Source organism: Dipodomys merriami, unplaced genomic scaffold (genome assembly GCF_024711535.1).
Source record: "Dipodomys merriami isolate MVZ:Mamm:240054 unplaced genomic scaffold, mDipMer1.0.p SCAF_8, whole genome shotgun sequence".
NCBI lineage: Eukaryota > Metazoa > Chordata > Mammalia > Rodentia > Heteromyidae > Dipodomys > Dipodomys merriami.
The window spans coordinates 30,684,367-30,708,300 of NW_027206401.1; the positions used below are offsets into that span (position 1 = coordinate 30,684,367).

Sequence of the window (23,934 nt, forward strand, 5' to 3'; positions counted from 1 at the left end):
AACCAGCCAAAGAGAGTGAGTAAAGTCAGCGAACTCCTAGAGCTAGGCTACTCAAGATATGAGAACCCACTATCTACTTCCAATCTTTTCCCAACTGACTTTATGTCTTATTTTGGCGTGATCCCTTTTTCTTTCTTTTCCTTTTTCTTTTTATTGTAAAGATGATGTATAGCAGGGTTACAGTCACAAAAGTCAGGTAATGAGAACCTTTCTTTTTTAAAAAATAACGATAAGCAATGTTCAATTATTTGCATTTATTTTATGCTAAACTTATTACAGTGCCATAAATTTTTGTTTCTTCTGGGATACCTTTTTCTGCGGTGAGCCCTCCTCTTCTGACTTAGAAACAATTTGCTCCTTCCACTTCTGTTTGAAGTGTCACCTCTTCCCTCATTTTCTCTCAGCTTTCCCTCCTGACCTCCCTCCTCCACAAGGTGTATAGTTCCTTTTCAGCAGAGTGTCTAGTAAATATCACTCCTGCATTTGACACCCTTTGTTTCCCATTTCTGTGACTCCCTTACCCTCCCCCAAATAGATACACTTACCTACAACACAACAAGTACCGAAGGCAAAAATGACGACAAAAGGAGAAAAGCACAAAAAGTAAAATAATAAAAAGCCTCCATTCCACTTCTTGGAGTTCATTTCATAAATATCATTTTACATGGTCACATACACATAGCTTTTCTGATATACACATGAGCCTTTGTGACGCTATCCTCCTTTGGTCCCACTGGGAGAATGTTTAGAGTCCTGATTAAGTGTATTTCTTGGTCTTTCATCATTCATTGTGTTTACTTATAGATTTATAGGCACATTTTAATTACTACGAATGAGGGAAAACATGCAACCTTTGTCTCTTTGGGTGTAGCTTATTTCACTTAATATACATTTTCCCTAGTCTGTCCATCTCCTAACTCATGGGGCAGTATCATACTTTCTGATGGAAGCATAGAATTCCAATGTGTATATTTACTAAATGTTCTTGATCCATTCACACACTGAGAGGCATCTGGGTTGATTCTATATCTTGGATTTAGTCAACAATGCTGCAATGAACCTGGTTGTGTGGTCTTGTTTGTGGAATTGCTGGGTCATAGGAAAGCTCTATGTTTAGACTTTTGATCTTTCCTTCTATTTCCAACTCCTCCCTGTTGGAGGAGATGCGGACCCTGAGATTATACCTCCATTGTATCTGGCAGGTATCTACCTTTCTTTTTTGTTATTAGAGGGAATCACAACTAAGAGTTTCCTTGAGTCTCCATGGAGACCTTGTACTTCGGCTTTGCACAATACCATAATAGTCAGTACTGGGAAGAATCATGGAGATTACACTGAAATAATGGATTTTGGAGGCTCCAGCAGTGCTCAAAGAAAGGGAAATGGAAATGAACTCTTCAGGACCAGACATTATATCATGGTTGGGGTTTTGAATGTCTCCCAAAGGCTCCTAGGCTAAGGCTTGGTTCCTACAAGTGGAGGAGTCATAAAGAGGTGGGACTTCAAGGGAGATGATCAGGTCACTAGTTGTTTGCTCTATAAAGTGATTTTGGTGCCCTGGTCCCTTTCTCATTCTCTTGGGCTCTGAGCTTGAGGTAAGAAGTTTTACAATGCCAGATGCTCCTGTCATGAGTTGCTGCCTTGCTACATGACTAAAAACAACAGAGCTAAGCAATCAGGGCTAGAACGTCTAAAACTATGAGTAGAAACACAAAGCTTTTCTCTTTAAGTGGATTATCTTGGGTATTGGTGATGCAAGCACAATAGAAATTTATATTTTGGATTGTGAAATCCAGTGTAGATTTCCAAGAAGAACAAGAGGCTTGTAATATCTTCATCAGCATTCTACAAAGTTGCTCATTGTTAACCTAAGCAATGTTGTAGTGGACATAGAAGGTAAATGGTCAGAGGTCAATAAAGGGTCTGTGTTTCACTGAAGACAAAACAAAGCAACTTGTTTTCAACAGGAAATTTATGTACATGCAATGAGAGAAAGCAGCTATATTGCAATCAGAAATTAAATGTAATACAGTGCAAAACTTGGGAAGAAGTGAACAAAATCTGGCATCAGTTCTACTTATTTATCCAAGGATGGACACATCAGTTTGTCTATTTAAATATAAAGTTCTTTCCCAATCCTGACTTCTAGGCCACCAAGCCACCTTCTCACCTCTACTTTGGGGTCCCAAGTATTTCACACTTAGGGAGCAGGAGCCCTGGATGATGGCTGGGCCATCTATTCCAATCCCTGCGAAAGATGCTGCCTCTTTAATTACATTCACTAATTTAACTCAACTTACCATCTGACCCATCCCTGCAGGATGTCATCACCATTCAAAACCAGTGGTGGCTCACACATGTAACCTTATCTATTCAGGATGCTGAGATCTGAGGACAAAGTTTGAAGACAGCCCAGGCAGGCAAATCTGTGAGTCTCTTATCTCAAGAAAACTATTCAGAAAAAGCCAAATCCAGTCTCAAGACCCAGACAACCCTCAGGTAGAGAACCCCCGTGGGGTTGGCTGACAGCGGTGCTGCTACTACTGTAGTAACCTTCCACTAGCCTCTGCCCTCAGAACTGTGTCTCCAAGACCCATCACAGCATCAAGAGAGGGAAAACTGACAATAAAAATATCCTTTCCTCTTAGCTCAGTGGGGAAGCACTAGCTAGTATAGGCAAGTCCAAGGATTCAATAATCAGCAATGTGGGGGGGAATTGACTTTTAAAAAATTGAAAAAGATACTACAATCCCCAAATTTGGGTAAATTATTGTATTTCCCTGAATAAAATTGAAACCCCTTTGTGCAACTACTTTAAGCTAATAAAAATAAGAAATAAAAACCTACATTACACTACATGTGTGTATGAGATAAAAGCTGTGGATTAACTTGGTTACAAGCTTAAATGTTCATTTTCAGATAGTTCTGATTTCAGAAATATGAAAAGTGTGGAGAAAATGCCTCTGTATCAATGAAATTCAGTAAAGCTCCAAGGTCAGCTTGACCCCTGTGCTCACTTGAAGGCACCTACAAGGACCTGGCTTTCATGAAAAACACCTGGTGCCCGGGGTTGCTTTGCGGTCTGCAGAGTTTATTTTACTTTCTACCAGTTGACTTGTTTTTACTGCACCTTGTGTTTATTAAAATTTTCCTTGTTTCTCTGCACTATGGTAACCTTATGTTACCTCTTGACTGCTAATAGTATATAATAAGGAAAGTTACAAATAAACGGTGCTGCAGTCTTGAGCTGCAGACCTCCCGACCCCATCCTTTGTGTTATGTCTTTATTTTTCCGCATCCTCGCCCCCTAATTCAGGATTCCCTTTTGTTGCCAGCAGGCTCCAGCAAGTATTCTCTATAAACTATCAAACATTAGTATATTTAAATTTGCCTATGAAATTACTGGCTCATTCTTTACTTTTTGTATGGGGGCTTGAACTCAGGACCTTGTACTGGCTAAGCAAGTTTTCTACCACTATAAGCTATACCTCTACCACTATAAGTGATATCTCCAACCCTTTTAGCTTCAGTTGTATTTTTCCTTCTTCAGATAAAGCATTACTGTTTTTCCTGGGAGCCAGCGTCAGACTACAATCCTCCTACCTGTGCATTCTAAGTAGCTGGGATCAAAATCATGAAATACTGCAAACAGCTTCTTTTTGATTTTTTGTTTTTGTTTTGTCAGTCATGGGCTTGAACAGGGGGCCTGAGCGCTGTCCCTCTGCCCTTCAGCTCAAGGCTAGCCCTCTGGAGCTACAGTGGCATTTCTGGTTTTTTCATGGTTTTTTGGAGATAAGAGTTTCATGGACTTTCTTGCTCATGCTGACTTTGAACCATGATCCTCAGATCTCAGCCTCCTGAGTAGCTAGGATTACAGGCATGAGCCACAGGTGCTCGATTCTCCTTATGTTTTGAGACAAGGTCTAAGGACTTTGCTCAGGAGGTCTCAAACTGCAATCTCTGTCTTCTGTGCAGTTGGGATAGTAGCACAATCATTTTATTTATGTACTTTGCGAGTTCTGGGGCTTGAATTCAGGGCCTGGGCACTATCCCTGAGCTTTTTTGCTGAAAAATAGCACGTTCTACCCCTTGAGTTACAGCCCAATTTCTGGATTGTGGTGATTAACTGGAGGTAAGAGTCACATGGACTTTATTGCCCAGACTAGCTTCTAACTGTGACCCTCCAATCTCAGCAGCCTGAATAGCCAGGAGTATAGGCATGTGCCAGCCATTGGCACCAAACTTAGTAACACATTTTAAGGCTTTTTATTACTCTTATTTTACTTCTCATTCAAAAGGAAAAATGGGCTGAAACTTATAGTAAATCCTAAGAAATACTTAGCACTAACTTTAGAAATCAAAGGATCTTTTGATTTGGAAACTATCTCATTTTAATACCAAGCCTCACAGATCAGGACACAGGTAAGGCCTCCATGAAATGCCTCAGAACACAAAGTCATTCTTGAAGCTAGGTGTCCTGACCTGGCTGTTTCCTTCATAGAAGTCAGGTCAGTCATTATCATTCTTCCTCTAAAATGACAGATTATGAACTTATCTCTCCATACCACGGGTGCTCTTTAATGAAATGACTCTCTCCAGCTTCCCAGGGAGAATGTTGATGTCTATGTGCTTAGCTAATATGTTCTACGTGTGTAGGGTTGTTTGTTTAGAGGGTTTTGCTTGGTTTTACTCTATTTAGATACTACCCAACTTCTCAAAAATTCATGACTGTTTAGCAGATTCTAAATAGTAGAGATTATAAATATCACCTACTTACTCTCTTGCCCAACACAAATCTCATAGGATGATCTTTATCAGACCTGGTAGTTATGAAAGACTAGGAATTATTGAACACTTCAAAACTTTTTACCATTTAATGTAAATAGATCTAGAATTGAAATGTGAAAGCATGCTGAAAATCTTCTAAATTCTGATTGATTTGTTCAGGAGTGGCAATTAGTCAAGGTATTCACTAAGCATTCTGCCCTCTCTACACATCAGTTCCTTTGTCCTGGCTTCTGGCAAGGAGCTTCTTAAGGGATTCACAGATATTAACTGAGCAGTATTTAAATAGCAATGCATTGGACAGCAATTAGTTGGAAAGTCTGGCTATGGGATCCAACATATTTTTAATTAATGGTTTTCATTACAAAGGATCCCGTTGAATTATTCATCTCAACCACTTCAAAACATTTTTTGCATCATTCTCCTCCATTCTCTTCTTCACAGCCTAGAACTCAAGGTTTGAGCTCTCTTCCCCTCACTCTTTTTGTGTCCTTTTTACTGGTGACCTAGAGGCAAGGTGGCTAATTTATACATTACAGGAAACAAAATAGCCGTGAAGATTGCTGACCCCAAACAGGTGTACATGAGTACTGGTAAATCTGGGAATTGCCCCTGAAGAATTCCAGTTACTGCAGGAATAGCCATGTCTCCCAGAGTACCACCAATCAGAAAAAATGCAGTAGATTTGCCACTGACGGTGGTGTACTGTTCAATCCAAGAAACACCGCTGGGAAACGTGGTGGCTATGGAGGCCCCATACACGGAGGTTGCTATCCAGAGACAAATGGGGCTCCTGTGAAAAAGCACCAGAAACAAACAGGCGGCCAGGCTGCCAACGTTGCTCAACACAATCATGGTGGCAGGGCCAAAACGCGTGGCAAAGAGGATTGCCAGGCCCCTGCAGGCTGCGAAGGCCCCCCAGAAGATGGAGTTCAAGCCAGCTGCCTCTCTCTCGTCCATGCCAACATGGGTGGTGGCAAAGGAGAAAAGGTAAGAAGTGTATGTCACCTGAACCCCAACGTAGAAGAAGAAGAACAGAAAAAGCAGACAGAGAAGGGCCTTGTGGTATTGAGCTCTTCGAGATTGCTGAGCACATGATGTTGATTGTCCCTGCCTTGAGCTTTTCATGCAGAACAGAGCAAAGAAAAGGAGAGAAACTACGAGAATGTAAGTGCCTATGGAAGCATAAGCCCACAGTAAGTTCATGTCATGGGGAGCTGCGAGTAGAGGGTCTGAGGTGGCTTCAGAAGAGGAATTGAGGGCTGCAGGGAGAAAGTCGGGCTCTGTGTGGTTGTCAGCAGACACTGTGGGGCCCAGGGCCAGTTTAGCCAGCAGGGGAGCCAGGAAGGCACCCAGGGCAAAACTGAAGTGTAAGGCCTGCATGTGGGGGCGGCCCTTGTCCCTCCAAAGAGCCAAGATGACGACATTCGCACCTACCAATGAAAGACAGGGAAGAAAACACAGTCATTATTGTTAGAGAGATCAGTCGGTGTCAGTAGCTCTGTTCAGTCCTTAGTCATCACCCATTGGCCCTGTATCAATTCTGTGAGACTCAGGAGCAGAGAACAATGTGTCCTAACATCACTTATTCATCCATGGTCACTGTTTACATCCTAGTGCCAGACCAAAGGCTTATTACAAAACTTGCCAATTCCATACTACAGAGAAATTTGGTATTCATATTTGTTTAAGTATGGATATAAACTAGGTAAAAATTTTATCAAGTGGCCAAATTACTAGACCATTACATACTTGAAATTGGTAGTCAGTTCCAAATGAGGAAAATTTACTGATGTGTAAAATAGATGCAAGATGCCCATTGAGGACCTGCACCCCCCAGGATCCCTGTGTTCTTATTACAGAAAACAAGATCTGCACCTACTCTGAGCATGTGCAAGCTGAAATGCAAGAGCATCAAGGCTTTGGCTGTCTGCTTTGTAATCAGATATTTTCAGATAAGCACATAATTCCATCACTGAAATTTTATGCACAAATTAAGCCTGGAGAATTTACAATATTTTTAATTGTTTTTTTGGCAGGGCTGGGGTTTGGATTCACGGTCTCAGACTTGCTTGCTCTGCTTGCTTGGCTGGGAGTCTTCCACTTGAGCCATACTCTCAGCCTTGCTTTTTACTTGTTGTTCTTTTTCTGCCCAGGTTGGCTTCAAAGGAGGATCTTTTAGATCTCAGCCTCATGAGACTCAAGGATTAAAGGCAGGAGCCACCAGCACCTGGCATCAAGTAACTTTAGCATGGGAAAGGGAGGCATAAGCAATGGTAATCAATAATGGTAAACAGTATCACATGTGTTTTTCAGCAGGTTTTCAAGGACATGATTGCACATGGAGAACATCTGTTGTACAAGACCAGAAACTTTAGAGAAAGAAAATAACAGAAAAGAAACATGGGAAAGTCGTGAATTACATGGATTTCTCTAAGCTTGGGAGGGAAGATCTATTTTAGATTGTGTGTCTGGAATAGAGAGAGCAAGAGTGGGTGAATGCAGTCATAATATTCAATATACATATGAGAAAACAGAACCACGTAACTTTTAGGACTGGACACAAGGGAAGAGCATGTGGAAGGGGTGACATTCATCAAGATACACTGTGCTAAGCTGGGTGCAGGTAGCTCATGCCTTTAATCCTTGATTCTCATGATATCCTAGCTACTCAGGATCCTGAGATATGAAAATTTTGGTTCAAAGCCAGCCTGTGGGACCCTTATCTCCAATTAATTAGTGGAAGTGGAGCTGTGGCTCAGGTGGTAGAGTGCTCACCTTGCGCAAAAAAGCTCAGGGACCATACCAGGCCATGTCTTCAAGCCCCAGGACCTTCACCTATGCACACATTTATGCACACACACACACACAAAAGCATTATACACATAGATTGACATATTAAATCGAAATGCCTTTGTACATTTTTTATTTTGTATAATGTACATTGTATAAATACTGTGTACATTATGTGTGATAATAATATGTCTGCTTCTGTCTGTGCTTTCACAGCGAAATAATGGTTACAAAGTTTTAACCTAGTAGATAATTACCCATCTAGGTTTAATTATCACCTGAGTAAATTTCTGTTGTTTCTAATTATTACAAGGCAAAGTTTAGCATCATCAGCTCAACTTTTCTAACAGAAAGCACCCACTCTTGGATAGAACAAAGGTCCCACTGACCTGTATCAATAGTGCCAACCGCAGCCCCAAAGAGAGCCATCACGACAATCAGCAATGCTGCGTTCTTACAAAAAGGGATAAGATAAAGACCAACAGTGGTAGCCAGCATTGACACCCCTAGAAAAAGTAAGAAAGTCAACTTGTATGGTATGCAGATGCCTCCTCCCCTACCCCAACCCACCCCCTCCACCCTTAAACCTAGTGACTTGGCAGGCTGAGTCTGGGAGGATTGAGGTTTGTAGCCATCCTGGGCACAAAATCCCTTAGAAACCAAGAGCTGGAGCTGACACAGACTGCCAGTGGCTTATGCTTATTTCTAGCTACTCAGGAGGCTAAGATCTAGGATGATCATGGCTTGAGACACAGGCAGAAATGTTCACTAGACTCCATCTGTAAAATAATCAGCAAAAAAAAAAGCAGGGCTAGAGGCATGAGTCACGTGGTAGAGTGCTAGTCTAGCAGGTGCAAGGCCCCAAGTTCAAATCCCAATAACCATACAAAAAGAAAGCAAGCCATAGGTGGGTATGATGGTAACTGCCTGTCAGCTACAGGGGAAAGTTAGATCTCAGACTAGGCCAGCCCAGGCAGACAAGTCCATGAGACTCTACCTCAGCAGAAGAATCGGGGAGCGAGGGGGTGGATGGTACAAGCCTGTCATCCTAGCTGCTGTGGGAAGTCTACCATAACACGACCCTACCATGTGATTACTTTTTGTTGCTTTGTATGTTCCTCCCCCATGGTATAACCCCTGTTTGCACTGTATTCAATGTTGGTCTAATTTGGGGAGGGAAAGGAAAAAAACAAAATGTTTAAATAGGGATACTGGTTGACCCATTGCAACAATGAGATGTAGAAGACACTATGTTGAAAAACGAACTGTACAATTTAGGAAGGGGGTGGGATAGGGGACTGCGGGGGGAGGTGTAGTTGTGGAGATGGGACGGAAGGGATGGTAGGGGAAAAACAAAGGAGGAGGCAACAGTGCTTGATGGAACTTGCTCATGGAACTGTAACCCCTCTGTACAGTAATTTCACAATAAAAAATATTAATAAAACAGAATCAAAACCCTATATCAATAATAAGAAACATTTAGAAAGGACTAAAGTTATGGCTTAGTGGTAGAGCATATGACAAGCAAACAGAAGCACCTGAGAGCAAACTCTAGTAACCTCCCCCCCAACACACACACACACACACATACACACACACACACACACACACACACACACACACACACACACACACGTATTAGCCAGACATAGTGGCTCACACCTTTAATTCTACTTGTAAGGTTGAGGCTGAAGAATTGCATTTTCCAGTGCACCCTGAGCTGCATAGTGAGAACCGGTCCCTAACAAAATGAAAGAAGGAAGGAAGGAAGGAAGGAATGAACGAAGGAACAAAGGAAGGAAGAAAGAGGGAAGGAAGGACGGAAGGAGGGAGGGGAAAAGGAAGAAAGAAAGAAAGAAAGAAAGAAAAAAGAAAGGAAGGAAGGAAGGAAAATGGAGAGAGGGAGGGAGGGAAGGAGGGAGAGAAAGAGAAATAAAGAAAAAGAAAAAAGGAAGGAATGAAGGAAGAAAGAAAGAAAGAAAGGGAGGGAAGGAGGGAGAGAAAGAGAGAAAGAGAAATAAAGAAAAAGAAAGGAAGGAAGGAAGGAAGGAAGAAAGGAAGAAAGAAAGAAAGAGGGAGGGATCGAAGGAGGGGAGGAGGGAGGCAGAGGAAGAAAGAGGGAAAGAGAAAGGAAGAAAGGCAGAAAGGAAAGAAGAAAGGGATGACGGGAGGGAGGGAGGGAGGGGGAGGAAGGGAGCGAAAGAATGAGAGAATGAGAGAAAGAAAGAAAAAGGAAGGGAGAGAGAATGGAAGAAACAGAGTAAGAAGGAAAGGAAAACAGGAAGGAAGTATGGAAGGAAGGAAGGAAAGAAGAAAGCAAGGAAGGAAGGAAGGAAAGAAGGAAGAGAAGGAGGGAGGGAGGGAAGAAGGGAGGCAGGTAACAAGGGAGGGAGGAAGGGGACAGAGAAAGAAAGAAAGAAAGAAAGAAAGAAAGAAAGAAAGAAAGAAAGAAAGAAAGAAAGAAAGAAAGAAAGAAAGAAAGAAAGAAGGAAGGAAGGAAGGAAAGAAAGAAGAGAGAAAGAAAGAAAGAAAGAAAGAAGGAAGGAAGAAAAGAAAGAAAGGAAGGAAGAAAGAAAGAAAGAAAGAAAGAGAAAGAAAGAAAAAGAAAGGAAGGAAGGAAGAAAGGAAGAACACAGAGAACAAGAAGGAAAGATCAATATTCGCTAGGGTCGTAGGTCAAGTTATCATCATTAAAAAATGAACCAAAAAGATATAATTATTAAACTGAGAAAATTGGATTGGGAATGTGGCTCACTGATAGAGTGCTTGCTTGATGCACGAGGTCCTGGGTTCAATTCCTCAGCACCATAAAAACAGAAAAAGCCAGAAGTGGCACTGTGACCCAAGAGGTTAGAGCCCTAGACTTGAGCTGAAGAACTGAAACACATCACCCAGGCCCAGAGTTCAGGCCCCATGAATGGTCCCTCCAAAAATAAAAAAAAATTGGAAAAAAAAAACAGGATAATCATTAGCAAATGAGAGGTGCTACCTCTACTAGTCATAAATTTATCTAAATATTTTATAAAGTTTATGGATTATACAGATTCTGTTACTATAATCTCAACAGCATCAGAGTGTTGCTAATACTCTAATAAATTTAATATGGGGCTGGGAAGGTGGCTCAGTGGTAGAGCACTTGCCTTGCATGCATGAGGCCCTGGCTTCGATTCCTCAGCACCACATAAGCAAAAAAGAAAAAAGCCAGAAGTGGCGCTGTGACTCAAGTGGTAGAGCGCTAGCCCTGAGCTGAAGAACTGAGGGACAATGCCAAAGCCCAGAGTTCAGGCCCCACAACTGGACCCAAAAAATAAATACATAAATAAATAAATTTAATATGAAGCAAAGTTCTATACTTTGGGCCTGTTTATAAGTCTAAATGTTTACTTAAATATTTCACATTTAAGAAACTAAGGCAGAAGTGGAACTGTGGTTCAAGTGGCAGAGCACTAGCCTGGAGCATTAAGATGCTCAGGGACAGTGCCCGGGTCCTGAGTTCAAGACCTAGGATTGGCAAAAAAAAAGCAGAGAAACTGAGTAGCTTTTAGTATGACTTAACAATATGAAAAGGCAAAATAGTATTCAATCACTATGGTATCCTGTCATTAAACTTTACTAAACTGAGTAGTTTGGGGAATATGGAGGGGAATAAAAGAACTTCATGCTTTGAATGACTTGGAAGTCATTGGTTATTCATTGGTGATTACTTATTCTCCATTCTCTTTTTCATCATATTCAACTAAATTTTCTTGAAACCTGTCACCCTATTCAAACCACAGCATATTAAAATCGTTGCCAGCATGTCAAAATCCTCTAGACTGTGGCACAGGGACCAGTCTCATCACTAACAGGAGGACAAACGTGCAGCCTGTGTCAGTGCATCACCATCCCCTGCCCCACACTGTCAACCCAGAGTCCAGAGAGCCTGGCCATGTTTCCAAAGCTCATCTGGCCCCAGACATACCTAGAGACCTGCCCTAGCTGATGGGCAGAGTTTTGGGACAAGTGTGTGACATGGTGCCTCAGTTCCCCTGGAAGTCGGGAGGCTCAGGACTGCCATCAGCACACCTGAGGGCTAATCAAGGCTCCGGGTGGCCCAGCCCAGATGCCCTGTGGCTGCCAAGGTGAGACCTATGGAGACCTAGCTTCTGTGGAGGACCCTGAAACACCTCCCATCCCAGCTGTCAAGTTTTCGCATTTAGCACCCAGTTGTAAATTCAGTGACAGGCACAAAGAAGCAAAGATCATTGTTTCCTTGCCCCAAAGTAAAAACTGAATCATACACTGCAAAAGAACTGCTCTGATCACAGAGCCACACAAACATCCTAAAGCACAACCCACAAAGGCTGCTGATGTTGTGGTTCACGGTAGTGACCTGGAACACCACCATCTTAGTGCGCAGGAAGAGCCAGTGAGAGCTAGGTTGGGAACTCATTGAATGCCACCACATTGTGAAAATCTGTACTTACCCAAAATTAAAACATGGTTCACAAAGTCAAAAAGAACTCCTCCAATCATGGAGCCACACAAAAAGCCAGAGGCCTGGCCAACAAATATTAGCGAAAGGCTGCTGATATTGCGGTTCACATTAGTGGCCAGATCTTGAAATGTGGGTCCCAGTATAGCAGTACTCATTCCCTAAAATTGAAAAGATGAAGCTTTTTATTAACAATCATTAACATAAATAACATCTAAGTGGTAGTATCTATTCCTACTATAAAAACTGTGAGGCTCCCCCATGATATAACTCCTGTTCCACTGTGTTTGATTCCGGTGCCCTGCATCTTGTATATACATTTTTCTAATTTAGGGAAGGGAAGAGAAATCACAAAATGTTGAAATAAGGATACAGGATGACCCATTGTAACAATGAGATGTAAAATGTTGAAAATGAACTTTCCAACTTGGTGGGGGGAGGGAGGAGTTGGGAAGGTGGGGAGGGAAGGGATGGTAGGGAGAAAAAAGAAGGAAACAATGCTCTATAGGAAATGTACTCATTACCTATATAATATAACCCCTCATTACAGTATGTTTACAATAAAAATATATACAAAACATTCACACACACACACACAAACTCACACAAAGCTGTGTTGCCATATAATATATTGACTGGAACAAAGCCAGGGAAGGAATGAAATTGTTCAAAAAGAAGAAATGTATTTTTTACCTGATTACAAAACTGTAACCCCTTTGTACCTCATCTTTATAATAACAATTTAAAAATTAAGAAAAAAATTAAATCTATGATAATACTTCTATTACTAGAGCTATATACTCCCATGGTTTTTCTTCTATCTACAACATTCCATTAAAGCAATACGTATTTCATTCCTTTGGCTTTTTAATGTAATGCTCTTTCTTTGTGAACAATAGCTTAAAAACACTATTCTGACTGAACGCTTACAGAATGTAACATTATCATTATTCTTTTGGGAAGGGTTTTCTGAGCACTTCTGGTCCCTTTTTTTTTTTTTTTTTTTTTTTTGCCTATCCTGGGGTTTGAACTCAGGCCTGGGCACTGTCCCTGAGATTCTTCTGCTCAAGGCTTTACCACTTGAGCCACAGGACCACTTCTGGCTTCTTTCTGTTTATTTAGTACTGAGTAATTTAACCAGGGATTCATGCATACTAGGCAAGCACTCTGTCTCTAAGCCACATTTCCAGCCCCCCACACCCAATTACATATATACTCAAATATACTATCCAAGTGACAGTAATATCAAGTATCTTGTATGTACTAATACAAGAATTCAAATGTTAAAATTTTAAATTATTAAAACATCTTCATTTCTTATGTTGTTAATACAATGATAATGGCAAGTGCAGGCTCATGGGTGTAATCTCAGCTATTCATGAGGCATCAACCAGGCAAGCCTGGCAAGAGGTTATCAAGACCATCTCAACTACTCCAGGCATCTTGGTTTACATCTTTTGTCCCCACCATGTGTAAGGCCATGAGAAAGAGGATCACAGTTCAGGCTGGCTCTAGGCAAAATGGCAAGACATTTAAAACAGAAAGGGGTGGAGCTGTGGCTCAAGAATTAGAGTACCCGCTTAGCAAGCACAAGAATCTTAAGTTCAGTGCTCGCTTTGGCAGCACATATACTAAAATTGGAACGATACAGAGAAGATTAGCATGGCCCCTGCGCAAGGATGACACGCAAATTCGTGAAGCGTTCCATATTTTTAAGAACGACATTGCCCCATTTGTTAGGAAATGGAAAAACTTGGAAAAAATTATATTAAGTGAAGTAAGCCAGGCACAAAGAAACATAGGTCCCATGGTTTCCCTTATTTGTAATATCTAGTATATGTATGAGTCAAGTGGAAAAGGTCAGATAATGTGATGTCAGGAAAATGAACCCTTAGATGTGTATTTTAAGGTTTTTTTCTTTCATGCATGTGTTTCTAACGCATTTATAAGATTATCTCTTTGTTGCTTTGTATGTCCCTCCCCCACAGTATAACCCCTGCTTTCACTATATTTGATGTCAGTATAACTTGAGGAGGAGATGGGGAAAAACCAGTTGTTTAAGGATACAGGTGGACCTGTTGCAACAATGAGAAGTACAAGTTGTCATGTCCAAAACGAGCTTTAAAACGTCGGTGCGGGGGGGCGGGGGGGGAAGGGGGGGGAAGGAGAAGGATTGGGATTGGGGGGGAGGGGGGAGGCTGGGAATGTATGTGAAGGGTAAACACAGGAGGAGGCTGCAATGCTTGGTAAGAAATGTACGCATTATCCTGCCCATGCAATTGTAACTCCTCTGTACAGTATGTTCACAAATAAAATAAAATTAAATTATAAAAAAAAAAGAATCTTAAGTTCAAAATCTCATACTGCCAACAAAACAAACAAATAGAGAGAGAGTCCTTCCTCTAAACTACAAATAACATTATGCAGGACATCAAACATTTAAATATTTCTACATCTACATTTCTTCAAAGAAACCGCAAAGTTAAAAGGTGCACAGTGTATCAGCCTTTCTTACTTTCTCAGAAACAAGCATGATGGTATTTATGAACATGTACACAATGACTTTAACAAAATTTTACTGAATGACAAGGTATTCTAATAAATTCAACTTGGCTGAAACTGTCTGCATATGTTGCAAATTCTACCACTGACAAGTTGCAACCTAGATGAATATCTTCTTGTAACAAACACTTAACCCTTTCAAAATGCATTATATGTATACACTGACACATTGAATTAAAAACCCCTTTGAAAAACTACCTAGAGATTAATTTTAAGAAGTTTCAAAACACAAATATGGAAGCCATGGCCAGTCATACCAACTACAGGTAATCAGGTCAGGTTCAGTGAGTAACAGGATGCTGAGACACGTCTAAACAAACAAATGCTAAGAGCTGACCTGTTCTGACATTTCTAAAAGTCACTTCTTGTCTCTGCCTATAAATCTTGCCTGTTTCACCTTCCTGGGAAGAATTATCTCCATCTTTACTGGCTCAGGTACTAGTCAATGTATGAACTGTGTCTTTGTTCCCACAAATTGACTCAATTTGTCTGAAATTTTTCTTTTAGAGATATACATCAGATATGGGATCTAAAGTAGCCCTCCAGGCCCATGGATGTATCAAGTGTGTACCAGGGCACTTTGTGCTCACTGGTGACACACAACTACTGGGGCATGGCCAGGATATCCCTTTGGTTTGAGCTCTGTGAATCTGTGTTTTAAGTTCTCTAACTTCATTTCAGCTTTTTTTTCTTTAAAAACAAGGCTAAATCACATTAGATCTAGTAACTAACTGGATTGTATGTATGCAGTGGCCACAGGTAAGCAGGTGGCATTTGAAAACGGGTTTTTCCAAATCTGAGGAGTTTACTTTCTGGGACATTTCTTAACTTTAGTCACAAAACAATGATGGTTCTAGAACCACAGGGGGGAACAATTGGAACAAAAATGTTGGCTACCTGACTACAACACGTTAGACCTATACTGGTTATGGTTATGGTGTGAAAGGTTTCCCCTAGATGATATTGTAAAGTAACAGGCAAGGACCCAAATACCACGAAGTCCATGAGCTGCAGTCTGCAATCATTCCCAAGTGCATGCAAAGAGGTAAATGAATGAGAGACTGCCCCTTTGTGAGATTCCTTACAAAGAGCAGATGGAGAAAGTCTTCAAAGCTTTTCTATTTCATGAATGTTAGTCAAAGTTTTTAACCAGCTGGCCAGGAAATTTTGTTCACTTGGTTGCAAAAGAAGAAAACAATTTGGATCCAGACAATCACCTCCACAATGGTTTCCTTCCTGCTGGAAGAAAATTAAGACCACCAAAGGTTAAAAAATCGAATTAATAGATGAAACAAAAATTATCAGAAATGAGAGAGGAGAATCTCTGGATTCTGGAAATTAAGACCACCAAAGGTTAAAAAAATCTAATTAATAGATGAAAATAAAATTATTAGAAATGAGAGGGGAGAATCACCTGTGCAAGGAATAAAATGTGTTCTTCGTAAGAAAAGTTATAACATACAAAGATGCCTGGTTTTATCCAACAATTACATAAATATCTATATTTGTCTTTGATATCACATTGGGTAAGTGAAAGACTGTTGTTTAACTGTATGTCTGATGTTGTACTAAAGTGTTTTCAATCTTTGATATTTATGTTGAATTCCCAAAATCAAATTAAGTCTTTTCCTTGACCATGAATTAGTTTTGGGATTTTCCAGATAGGCCCTTGAAATAGCTCAAAAATTATCTTTCATTATAAAAAGAGATATTGGGTTTACTATAAGGAACACTGTCAAATAATAAGTCATATTAAAATTTCTTTGACTTATGTTTATATGTTAAAATACACATTTCAGAAATTCGATGAAATTCATGAAAACCTAGCAGCCCTAGTCACACTCCTAATTGTTTTTGTGGTATTAGGGTTTGAACTCAGAGCCTCATTCGGGCTACTCAGGTATTTAACCTTTGATTCCAAACCCACAGTCTCCAGTTCTTTTTACATTTATATATACAAGAACTTGCCACAGTGGCCAAGCCTGAGGCGGGAGGAATAGTTGAACTCAGGAGTCTGAGCCAGTATCAAAATCATAGTAATGCCTCTCTTCTAAAATATGTTGTATACAACAAAAACAACAAATGGCCAGGCTCATAAACAGGTGGCTCATGCCTATAATCCTAGCTAATCAGGAGGCTGACATCTGAGGACCACAGTTCAAAGCCAGCTTGTGAGACTCTTATCTCCAAATAACCACCAGAAGACCAAAAGTGGAGCTGTGGCTCAAGGGCAATCCTTGAGCACAAAACACTCAGAGACAGACCCTAGGTCCTGAGTTCAAACCCCATATGTTGTCAGTTGTATCACTACTGTAATGAACTCTTGTCAGTTCCTAACCACAACCATTGTAAATCTTTTTTTTTTTTTTTGGTCCGGTCGTGGGTCCTGAACTCTGGGCCTGGGCACTGTCCCTCAGCTCTTCAGCTGAAGGCTAGAGCTCTACCACTTGAGCCACAACACCACTTCCGGCTTTTTTCTTTTTGCTTATGTTGTGCTGAGGAATCGAACCCAGGGCCTCATGCATGCAAGGCAAGCACTCTACCACTGAGCCACCTTCCCAGCCCAACCATTGTAAATCTTGTTGTTCAGAGTTGTTTAATCTGGTGAGGGGTTCTGAGAACATTAAGACTCTTAAGACAGTTAAGCATTCTCAAACTAGGGCTGGGAAGGTGGCTCAGTGCTAGAGTGCTTGCCTTGCAATGCATAAGGCCCGGGTTCGATTCCTTAGCACCACATAAACAAAAAAAAAAAGCCGGAAGTGGAGCTGTGGCTCATGTGATAGAGGGCTAGCCTTGAGCTGAAGAGCTGAGGGACAGCACTCAGGCCCAGAGTTCAGGCCCCACAAATGGACTCCCCCCCCAAAAAGAATTCTCAGACTACTGATTAAACAGAGTCTTTATAAACATCAGCTTGATGTTTAACCAAACATCAAGCAAAACAAGAATTAATTAAATACTAAGGGAATGACATGCAGTTTTCCTGTTAAGTCAGCTAGCACTGAAATTATAAAGATATGCCTCAATTCTTCTAAGGCCAAGCACAGTGGTTCTCACCTGTAATCCCAGATACATAGGAGGTAGAGAGGAGAACTGGATTTCAGATTAACCCCAGAAAAAACTGGCAAGACTCCATCCTAACAAAAAAGCTGGATATAGTAATGTGTACCAGTTATCCCAAATACATGGAGGGCATAGGTATAAGGATCATGGCCCAAGCCAACTCTGGACAATACTATGGGATCCTATCAGAAAAATAAGTAAGACAAAAAGGGCTAGAGGACTGAAGTGGAGAATGCCTGCCCAGCAATCACAAGGCAAAGAGTTCAAACTACAATATCACCACAAAATTCACAGTGAATAATAGTAAGTCCATTGCTAGGTGTGGCCTGAACCTTGCTGAGTCTTGAAAGCTTCTGCTTTTATGTTATTGCTTTGTGGTCCAGGAGTTTGAATTTAAGGCACAGCACTTGCTAGGCCGCCACTCTACCAGCTGAACCACCATCGCCCTTTGGTAGTCTTCCCATCTCCACTTCCTCAATGGCTGGGATTCAGCCATGAGCCCTAATTCCTGCCTTAAAGCTTCTGTAATTAAAAGCACTGCACTCAAAGAACCCTCATGGAAGAGATTAAATGACCTATAACAACAAAATATTGGTGGGATAAACATCTTTTTTTTTTCATTCATGGGGCTTGTCTCTGGGCCTGGGTGCTAGCCTCAGCTCTTCAGCTCAAGGCTAGCACTCCACTGCTTGAGCCACAGTGCTACTTCCAGGTTTCTGGTGGTTAATTGGAGATAAAAGTCTCAAGGATAGCCAGTAACGGGTGGCTTAGGCCTGTAATCTTAGCTACTCAGGAGGCTGAGATCTAAGGAACTTGGCTCAAAGCCAACCTGGGCAGGAAAGTTCGTGAGATTTTTATCTCCAATAAACCACTAGAAAATAAAAAGTGGTGCTGTGGCTCAACTGGCAGAGTTCCCCTTGAGCTGAAGAGCTGAGGGACACCACCCAAACCCAAGGTTCAAGTCCCATGACTGACCAAAAAACAAACAAACAAACAAACAAAAAGTCACACAGACTTTCCTGCATGGGCTGGCTTTGAACCATGATCCTCAGGTCTCAGCCTCTTGAGTAGCTAAGATTACAGACGTGGGCCACCAGATCACGGTGGAACGAATATCTTTAATTAAAAAAAAGATTCTAACCAATGTTAATCAAGTCCATAATTTTAGTGGAACAATGAAGGTTTAACTGTTCCACTCTGGCACCCGCTGGTTTGTCTGAATGTATACAGGTGAGGTTTGCTCCCTTGCCACCTTCCGTGCATTTACTGCTTGAAGGGCAGCTTCCCATGCAGAAAAGGCTGACGCTGCAATGGTAGCAGCTGGCACAGGTGCTTTTCTCATGGGGCTTTCCGGCTGAATCTCCCCCGAAGGCCTCACTTCTCTGCACATCTCATCACTGAGGTGATAATCATTAGCTAAGCCTACAGAATGGGTTGGAGTGCCCTCAACCAAGATAGAGACAATTGATGCCAATCAGACCCATTCTCACTGAAGAGCAGAGACTGCCTTGGTGAAGTAGTCTAGGCTAAAAGCAGACCCTCATGCAGCCTCCTCTCATAGGCTCACCTGACTCAGGAGTGCCAGGCTTTAATGCATTGTGTCAAATACATTCTCACTGGGGCAAAGAAGCCCTTCAGCACCCCTCCCCGCAGCTGACAGCAACAGGAAGTGATGCTCTAGAACCTGGATGTTGTCTTTTGGAAACAACCTCACTGACTGTCCGAGACTCTGGTGAAGCGATCATACCAGGCCATTCTCTTCCCAAATTCCCAAACCTTGAGCCTTAACATCTACACCTCTCAACTCAAAGTGGACCTGCCAGATTCCTGACACTGCACACCTGTTGGGGAGCGTATGGTGAAGCTAGTGTATGGTAAATCTGCGCAGTTATGTTTCTCCCATTGTACACTTGACAGTTTTCCAACACCACAGATGAAGATATATCCACCATCACGGAAAGGTTGTTCCCTTTTTCAAATATTATCAATTCTCCCGTCCTTCCCTGCTCCTACCTTCCCCCTCAAGCCCACCACCATTTATAGGAAAATGTTTGGCACCACCTACTCAAATGGCCTTGGCCAAGGAGAAGGCTGTAGTAAGGAAACACAGAAGTTGTTGGATGTGTGAGTGAACCTCTGAAACCGGAAACAATTCCAATCCTGCCAGGGCTGCTTCATGTTCCCATTAAGTCACCTTGAAGTCTCACAGGGAGGGAGGACAGTGCTTCTGATATTCTAGACATCACTGCTAGTTTCTTACACTGCTAGTGAACAACCAGTCAGTGTCAACTAGAAGAAACATACCTGAAAGCTGGTCACCAGTGGCTCACACCTGAAATTCTAGCTACTCAGGTGGTTGAGATCCAAGGATCTCAGTTCAAAGCTAGCCTATACAGAGAAGTCTACAAAACCTTATCTTCAATTACACAGCAAAAATGCCTGGAGTCAGAAGGCATATGGCAGAGCATCAGCCATTAGTGAGAGCCAAGTGTGAGTACCAGGCTCTGAGATTAAGCTCTAGTACCAGCACAATAAAAAAGGGGGAGGAGAGATAAAGCCTACCTAGTGATTTCTTCAATGAAATGTGAATGCATAAGAACTAGGAAATATCTGTGTGGGTAAAGAAATTAGTCATTTGTCACAGTACTAAATCCAGTAAGGTCTTTTTCAGTAAATAAGGTTATGAATCCTTACAGGATGCTATTAAGGGTTTCAAGGAAGATTCTCATTACATCTTTTTTAGAAGTTTGCAGATTTATTGGTAACAAATTGCTTCTGCAGTCATTACTGGGAGACGATCTATTCCAGTGCCAAAGACTGCACTGGTTCTACAATCTGTTCCCTTGGTTCAACATCCTGATTGCATTGAATGCTACTCATAGTGTGGTTCTCTCCTATCTTATGAATAGATTTTTCCCTCCAAGTTTCCTTATTTCCTATAACCAGAGGCCAAAGCATTCAATACTCCAAATAAGCCTTTACATAAGTAGAGATAAAGTAGTTTCCCCTAAGGAAAGTTTCTAATAGGTTCTTGGCACTCACTCTTGCCAGTAAGTGGGATGCTATTTATATGGACTTTGAAGCTGACCTGTAAGGTGGGGAAATTTAAATCTTGTAGCCCATTAGACCTCCCAGCTCAGAAGTGTCAAACCAACTTTCTGGAAGGCAGGTGAGAATATTAATGGTAACTGAAACCAATTAACCTGGGACAAAATTTAGCATTAGTTTTGTCCAAGTTGGAGGTTTGTGTGTGGTGCTGAAAACAAAATCCAATGTTGTGCCTATCACACCCTTGATTTCACTCCTACACAAGTTAGCTAAAGGGCTGGAATAGATCACTTGGGAGAACATGTGTTTAGCTTAGTATGCAGAAAGCCCTCACTTGAATCCCTAGATAGAATCCAATATCATTCTCCTTACTCTACTCCAAAATGTTGGTTGTCAGACATCCTGAATGATGGACAGTAAACCTTGGCTACTTAAAGGTTTTCTGATTTTCATATTTAGTGGGTCCTCAGGTTCCTATGGCTTTGTTACAAGGCAAACTACAACACTGGATGTCTCTTACAGCCAACAATGATTTTTTTTTTTTTGGTCCAGTTGTGGGGCCTGAACTCTGGGTCTGGGTGCTGTCCCTCAGCTCTTCAGCTCAAGGCTAGCGCTCTACCACTTGAGCCAAACTGCCACTTCTGGCTTTTTTCTTCTTGCTTATGTGGTGCTGAGGAATCGAACCCAGGGCCTCATGCATGCAAGGCAAGTGCTCTACCACTGAGCCACCTTCCCAGCCCAACCAACAATGATTATTAATCACCTCATGCCCTGAACAAGAATAACGACTACTAGTGCTAGAATACTTTTGACCTTCTTTAATATGTGGACTTACACCATTTGATCTTTCTTTTTTTTTTTTTTTTTTTAGTCTGGGCCTGGGCACTGTCCCTCAACTCTTCAGCTCAAGGCAAGAATTCTAGCACTTGAGCCACAGTGCCACTTCTGGTCTTCTGGTGGTTTAGTAGAGATAAGAGTCTCATGGCCTTTCCTGCCTGGGCTGGCTTTCAACCAAGATCTCAGCCTCCTGTGTAGCTAGGGTTACAGGCATGAGCCACCACTGCCCAGCATGTTTGGTTCTTGAAGACACATATGAATGAGTGTACTTTAGCTTCTGGCTATATTCTGTTGACTGTCATACTGAAGTCTCCCTGATGTGATGAATGCCCTCAAGACAGGAAAAGTGAATGCAGCCACACTTTTGTGTATCAAATGGCCAACAGACACGTGTAGAAAGCATAAGGAATTACTCAGCTGCTTTGCCATTACAAACTATGAATTTCATATTGAAGCAAAATGGATCAGTTATTCCAATGAAAATGCTGTCAGTGCTTAAGGTTTTAGTCAAAATTAAAGCTGACCAAAACGGGCACTATAATTGATAGCCTAAATCTGCCTCACAGGCCTGTGAATACAGGGGTCTGTAACCACCTTACGTCAACAAACTGCAGGCTGGTAATATTCTGGGAAGAAGGAGCTGAGCAGTCAAGCAGCCATCTCATCCCAGGCTGCATGCTGCCCAAAAATGCGCGAAGGAGGCAAATTTACAGTTTCTATATGTCACTTTTTGTTGTCAATAGGCACTGCCTGAGAAGACTCTTGAGTGAACAGTTGTTAGTTCAAGTGTTGCCCAACATCTAAACCTTATTTTGGGGCAAAGAAACCGATAATTTGCGCTTAAAAATATTAAGTACTTTTCAGTAAGAGCTACTAGATGGCTTTCAGAGAAAATTCTTTGGATCCTTTATGGAAAATCATTTCCAATTCACCTGTGAAATGTAACTGTTGCTGACTGTACTGCTGCTCCAAAGGCAGGGGCCCCAGCCCTAGAAGGAACAGAACAAAACTATGGAGCAAGAGTAGGCACAGGTACACAGTAAGCACTTAGTATAGGATAAAGTCAGAGTTCTGGCTCCACTCTGGGTCAGGTCTTCTAAGGACTTCCAAGAGTCGGCATACAGCAAGTGCCAGCCACACCCAGCACCTACACAGACTTCTTTCCTCCTCATCTCTGTACCTCCATCAAAACATTCTAACAAAGAATTCAGCCTCAGACTCCAGAGATACTCAATGACCAGAAGTGATTCTCCTCCCCAAGGTTCCAGCTTCCATCTCCAAGGATCATAATCATCAAGTGATAAGAGTGAGCTTTTAACAAACAATGGAGGTGTAGTTTAGGGAGTTGGCAAAAGGCAAGTCTACACTTGTGCATTGTGCTAGCAAAAGCTGAAGAGCTGGTTAAAAGTGGATTGTGAGAGAGACTGAGATTGGGAGAAGAGTTAGCATTGTCCAAAAAGAAATGTGCTCATTACTTGACAGATGAAACTACCACCAGACCTCTGTCCATCACCTTTATAAAAATCAAAAGAAAGTTAGAAAATAAAAGTGGGTTGTTGGCAGAGAGAGTGATGTTTCCAACTCTTTCACTTAATCAGGTTCAGGAGTCACTTTCCTTTTGTACATTATTTCCCTAGCTGCAAAATTTAGCAGTTGGCCTCATTTTTAGCCAGATCGCCATAAGGAAATCCCACAAAAGGCAGGCTTGTGTTTTTAAGTTGGAGGCGGAGAGCTTCGTATCTTGTGCCTCCATCCAGCACCGAGGAGAGTTTGCTGCAGTTGGAACACATCAGGAAAATCAACTTCGCACTGGATTGTAACCCTTACTGATCAGAATTATGCCCCGTGTTAGACAGAGTGGATGGCTCCGTGCGCAGGAGGTGAAGGGAGCAGTCAAGCGTTAGCCCATGGAAGACACCGGCTCGCGCCCCGCTCTCCGCTCTCGGGGGTCGCAGCCCCAGCTCTCACCAGCCCCAGGAAGGCCAGATACACGGCCGCGGTGGTGAACCAGCGCAGCAGGCGCTGGCCCCGGCTGCTCCGCCGGGAGCCCTCCACGGTCTCCGTCTTCGTCGCATTCTCGGCCCGGGCCTCGGCCTGGTGCGGCCGCTGCCCCGCAGGCCCAGCCCCACGGAAGTCCGCTTCCAGCTCCAGCTTGGCCACCCCGGAGAACGCTCGAGCTGCGCACGGCCCCGAACTCCCGTCCCTCCGGCCCGGAGGTCCCTCCAGATGCCCACTCCCCCAGGGCTGGACGCAGGCAGGGCCTGGCGAAGCCGGACTTCGGACTTGGGTTTCCGGCGAGGCAGGCGGTGGAGCAGACAGGCAACCCGCAACTCCCACACACCCGCGTCAAGCGGCTGGCGGAAATGACGTCTGCT

The 23,934-nt window shown here is 42.3% G+C and overlaps 1 protein-coding gene and 1 non-coding gene across 2 annotated transcripts; one reads left to right on the forward strand and one right to left on the reverse strand.

Moving 5' to 3' along the window:
- Positions 1-1,809: 1,809 nt before the first annotated feature.
- Positions 1,810-23,898, reverse strand: LOC138819149 (sodium-dependent glucose transporter 1A-like). The gene is made up of 4 exons (XM_070010453.1): positions 22,492-23,898; positions 12,045-12,213; positions 7,968-8,084; positions 1,810-6,218 (listed from the first exon to the last, which is right to left on the reverse strand). The coding sequence occupies exons 2-4, from the start codon at positions 12,208-12,210 to the stop codon at positions 5,281-5,283; spliced, it is 1,221 nt and encodes a 406-aa protein (XP_069866554.1). The 5' UTR covers positions 12,211-12,213; positions 22,492-23,898; the 3' UTR covers positions 1,810-5,280.
- Positions 13,660-13,766, forward strand: LOC138819559 (U6 spliceosomal RNA). The gene has a single exon (XR_011369482.1). It is a non-coding gene; the product is annotated as a U6 spliceosomal RNA (small nuclear RNA).
- Positions 23,899-23,934: the final 36 nt, after the last annotated feature.

Bases quoted from the DNA above. Each gene is read 5' to 3' on its own strand.
- LOC138819149 (XM_070010453.1), bottom strand. From the start codon at position 12,210: ATGAGTACTGCTATACTGGGACCCACATTTCAAGATCTGGCCACTAAT. The intron at 8,085-12,044 runs GTAAGTACAGAT...TACTTTTTCTAG, and splicing joins GAACCATGTTTTAATTTTGG to GGGTGTCAATGCTGGCTACC. The intron at 6,219-7,967 runs GTCAGTGGGACC...TTTCATTGGTAG, and splicing joins GGTTGGCACTATTGATACAG to GTGCGAATGTCGTCATCTTG.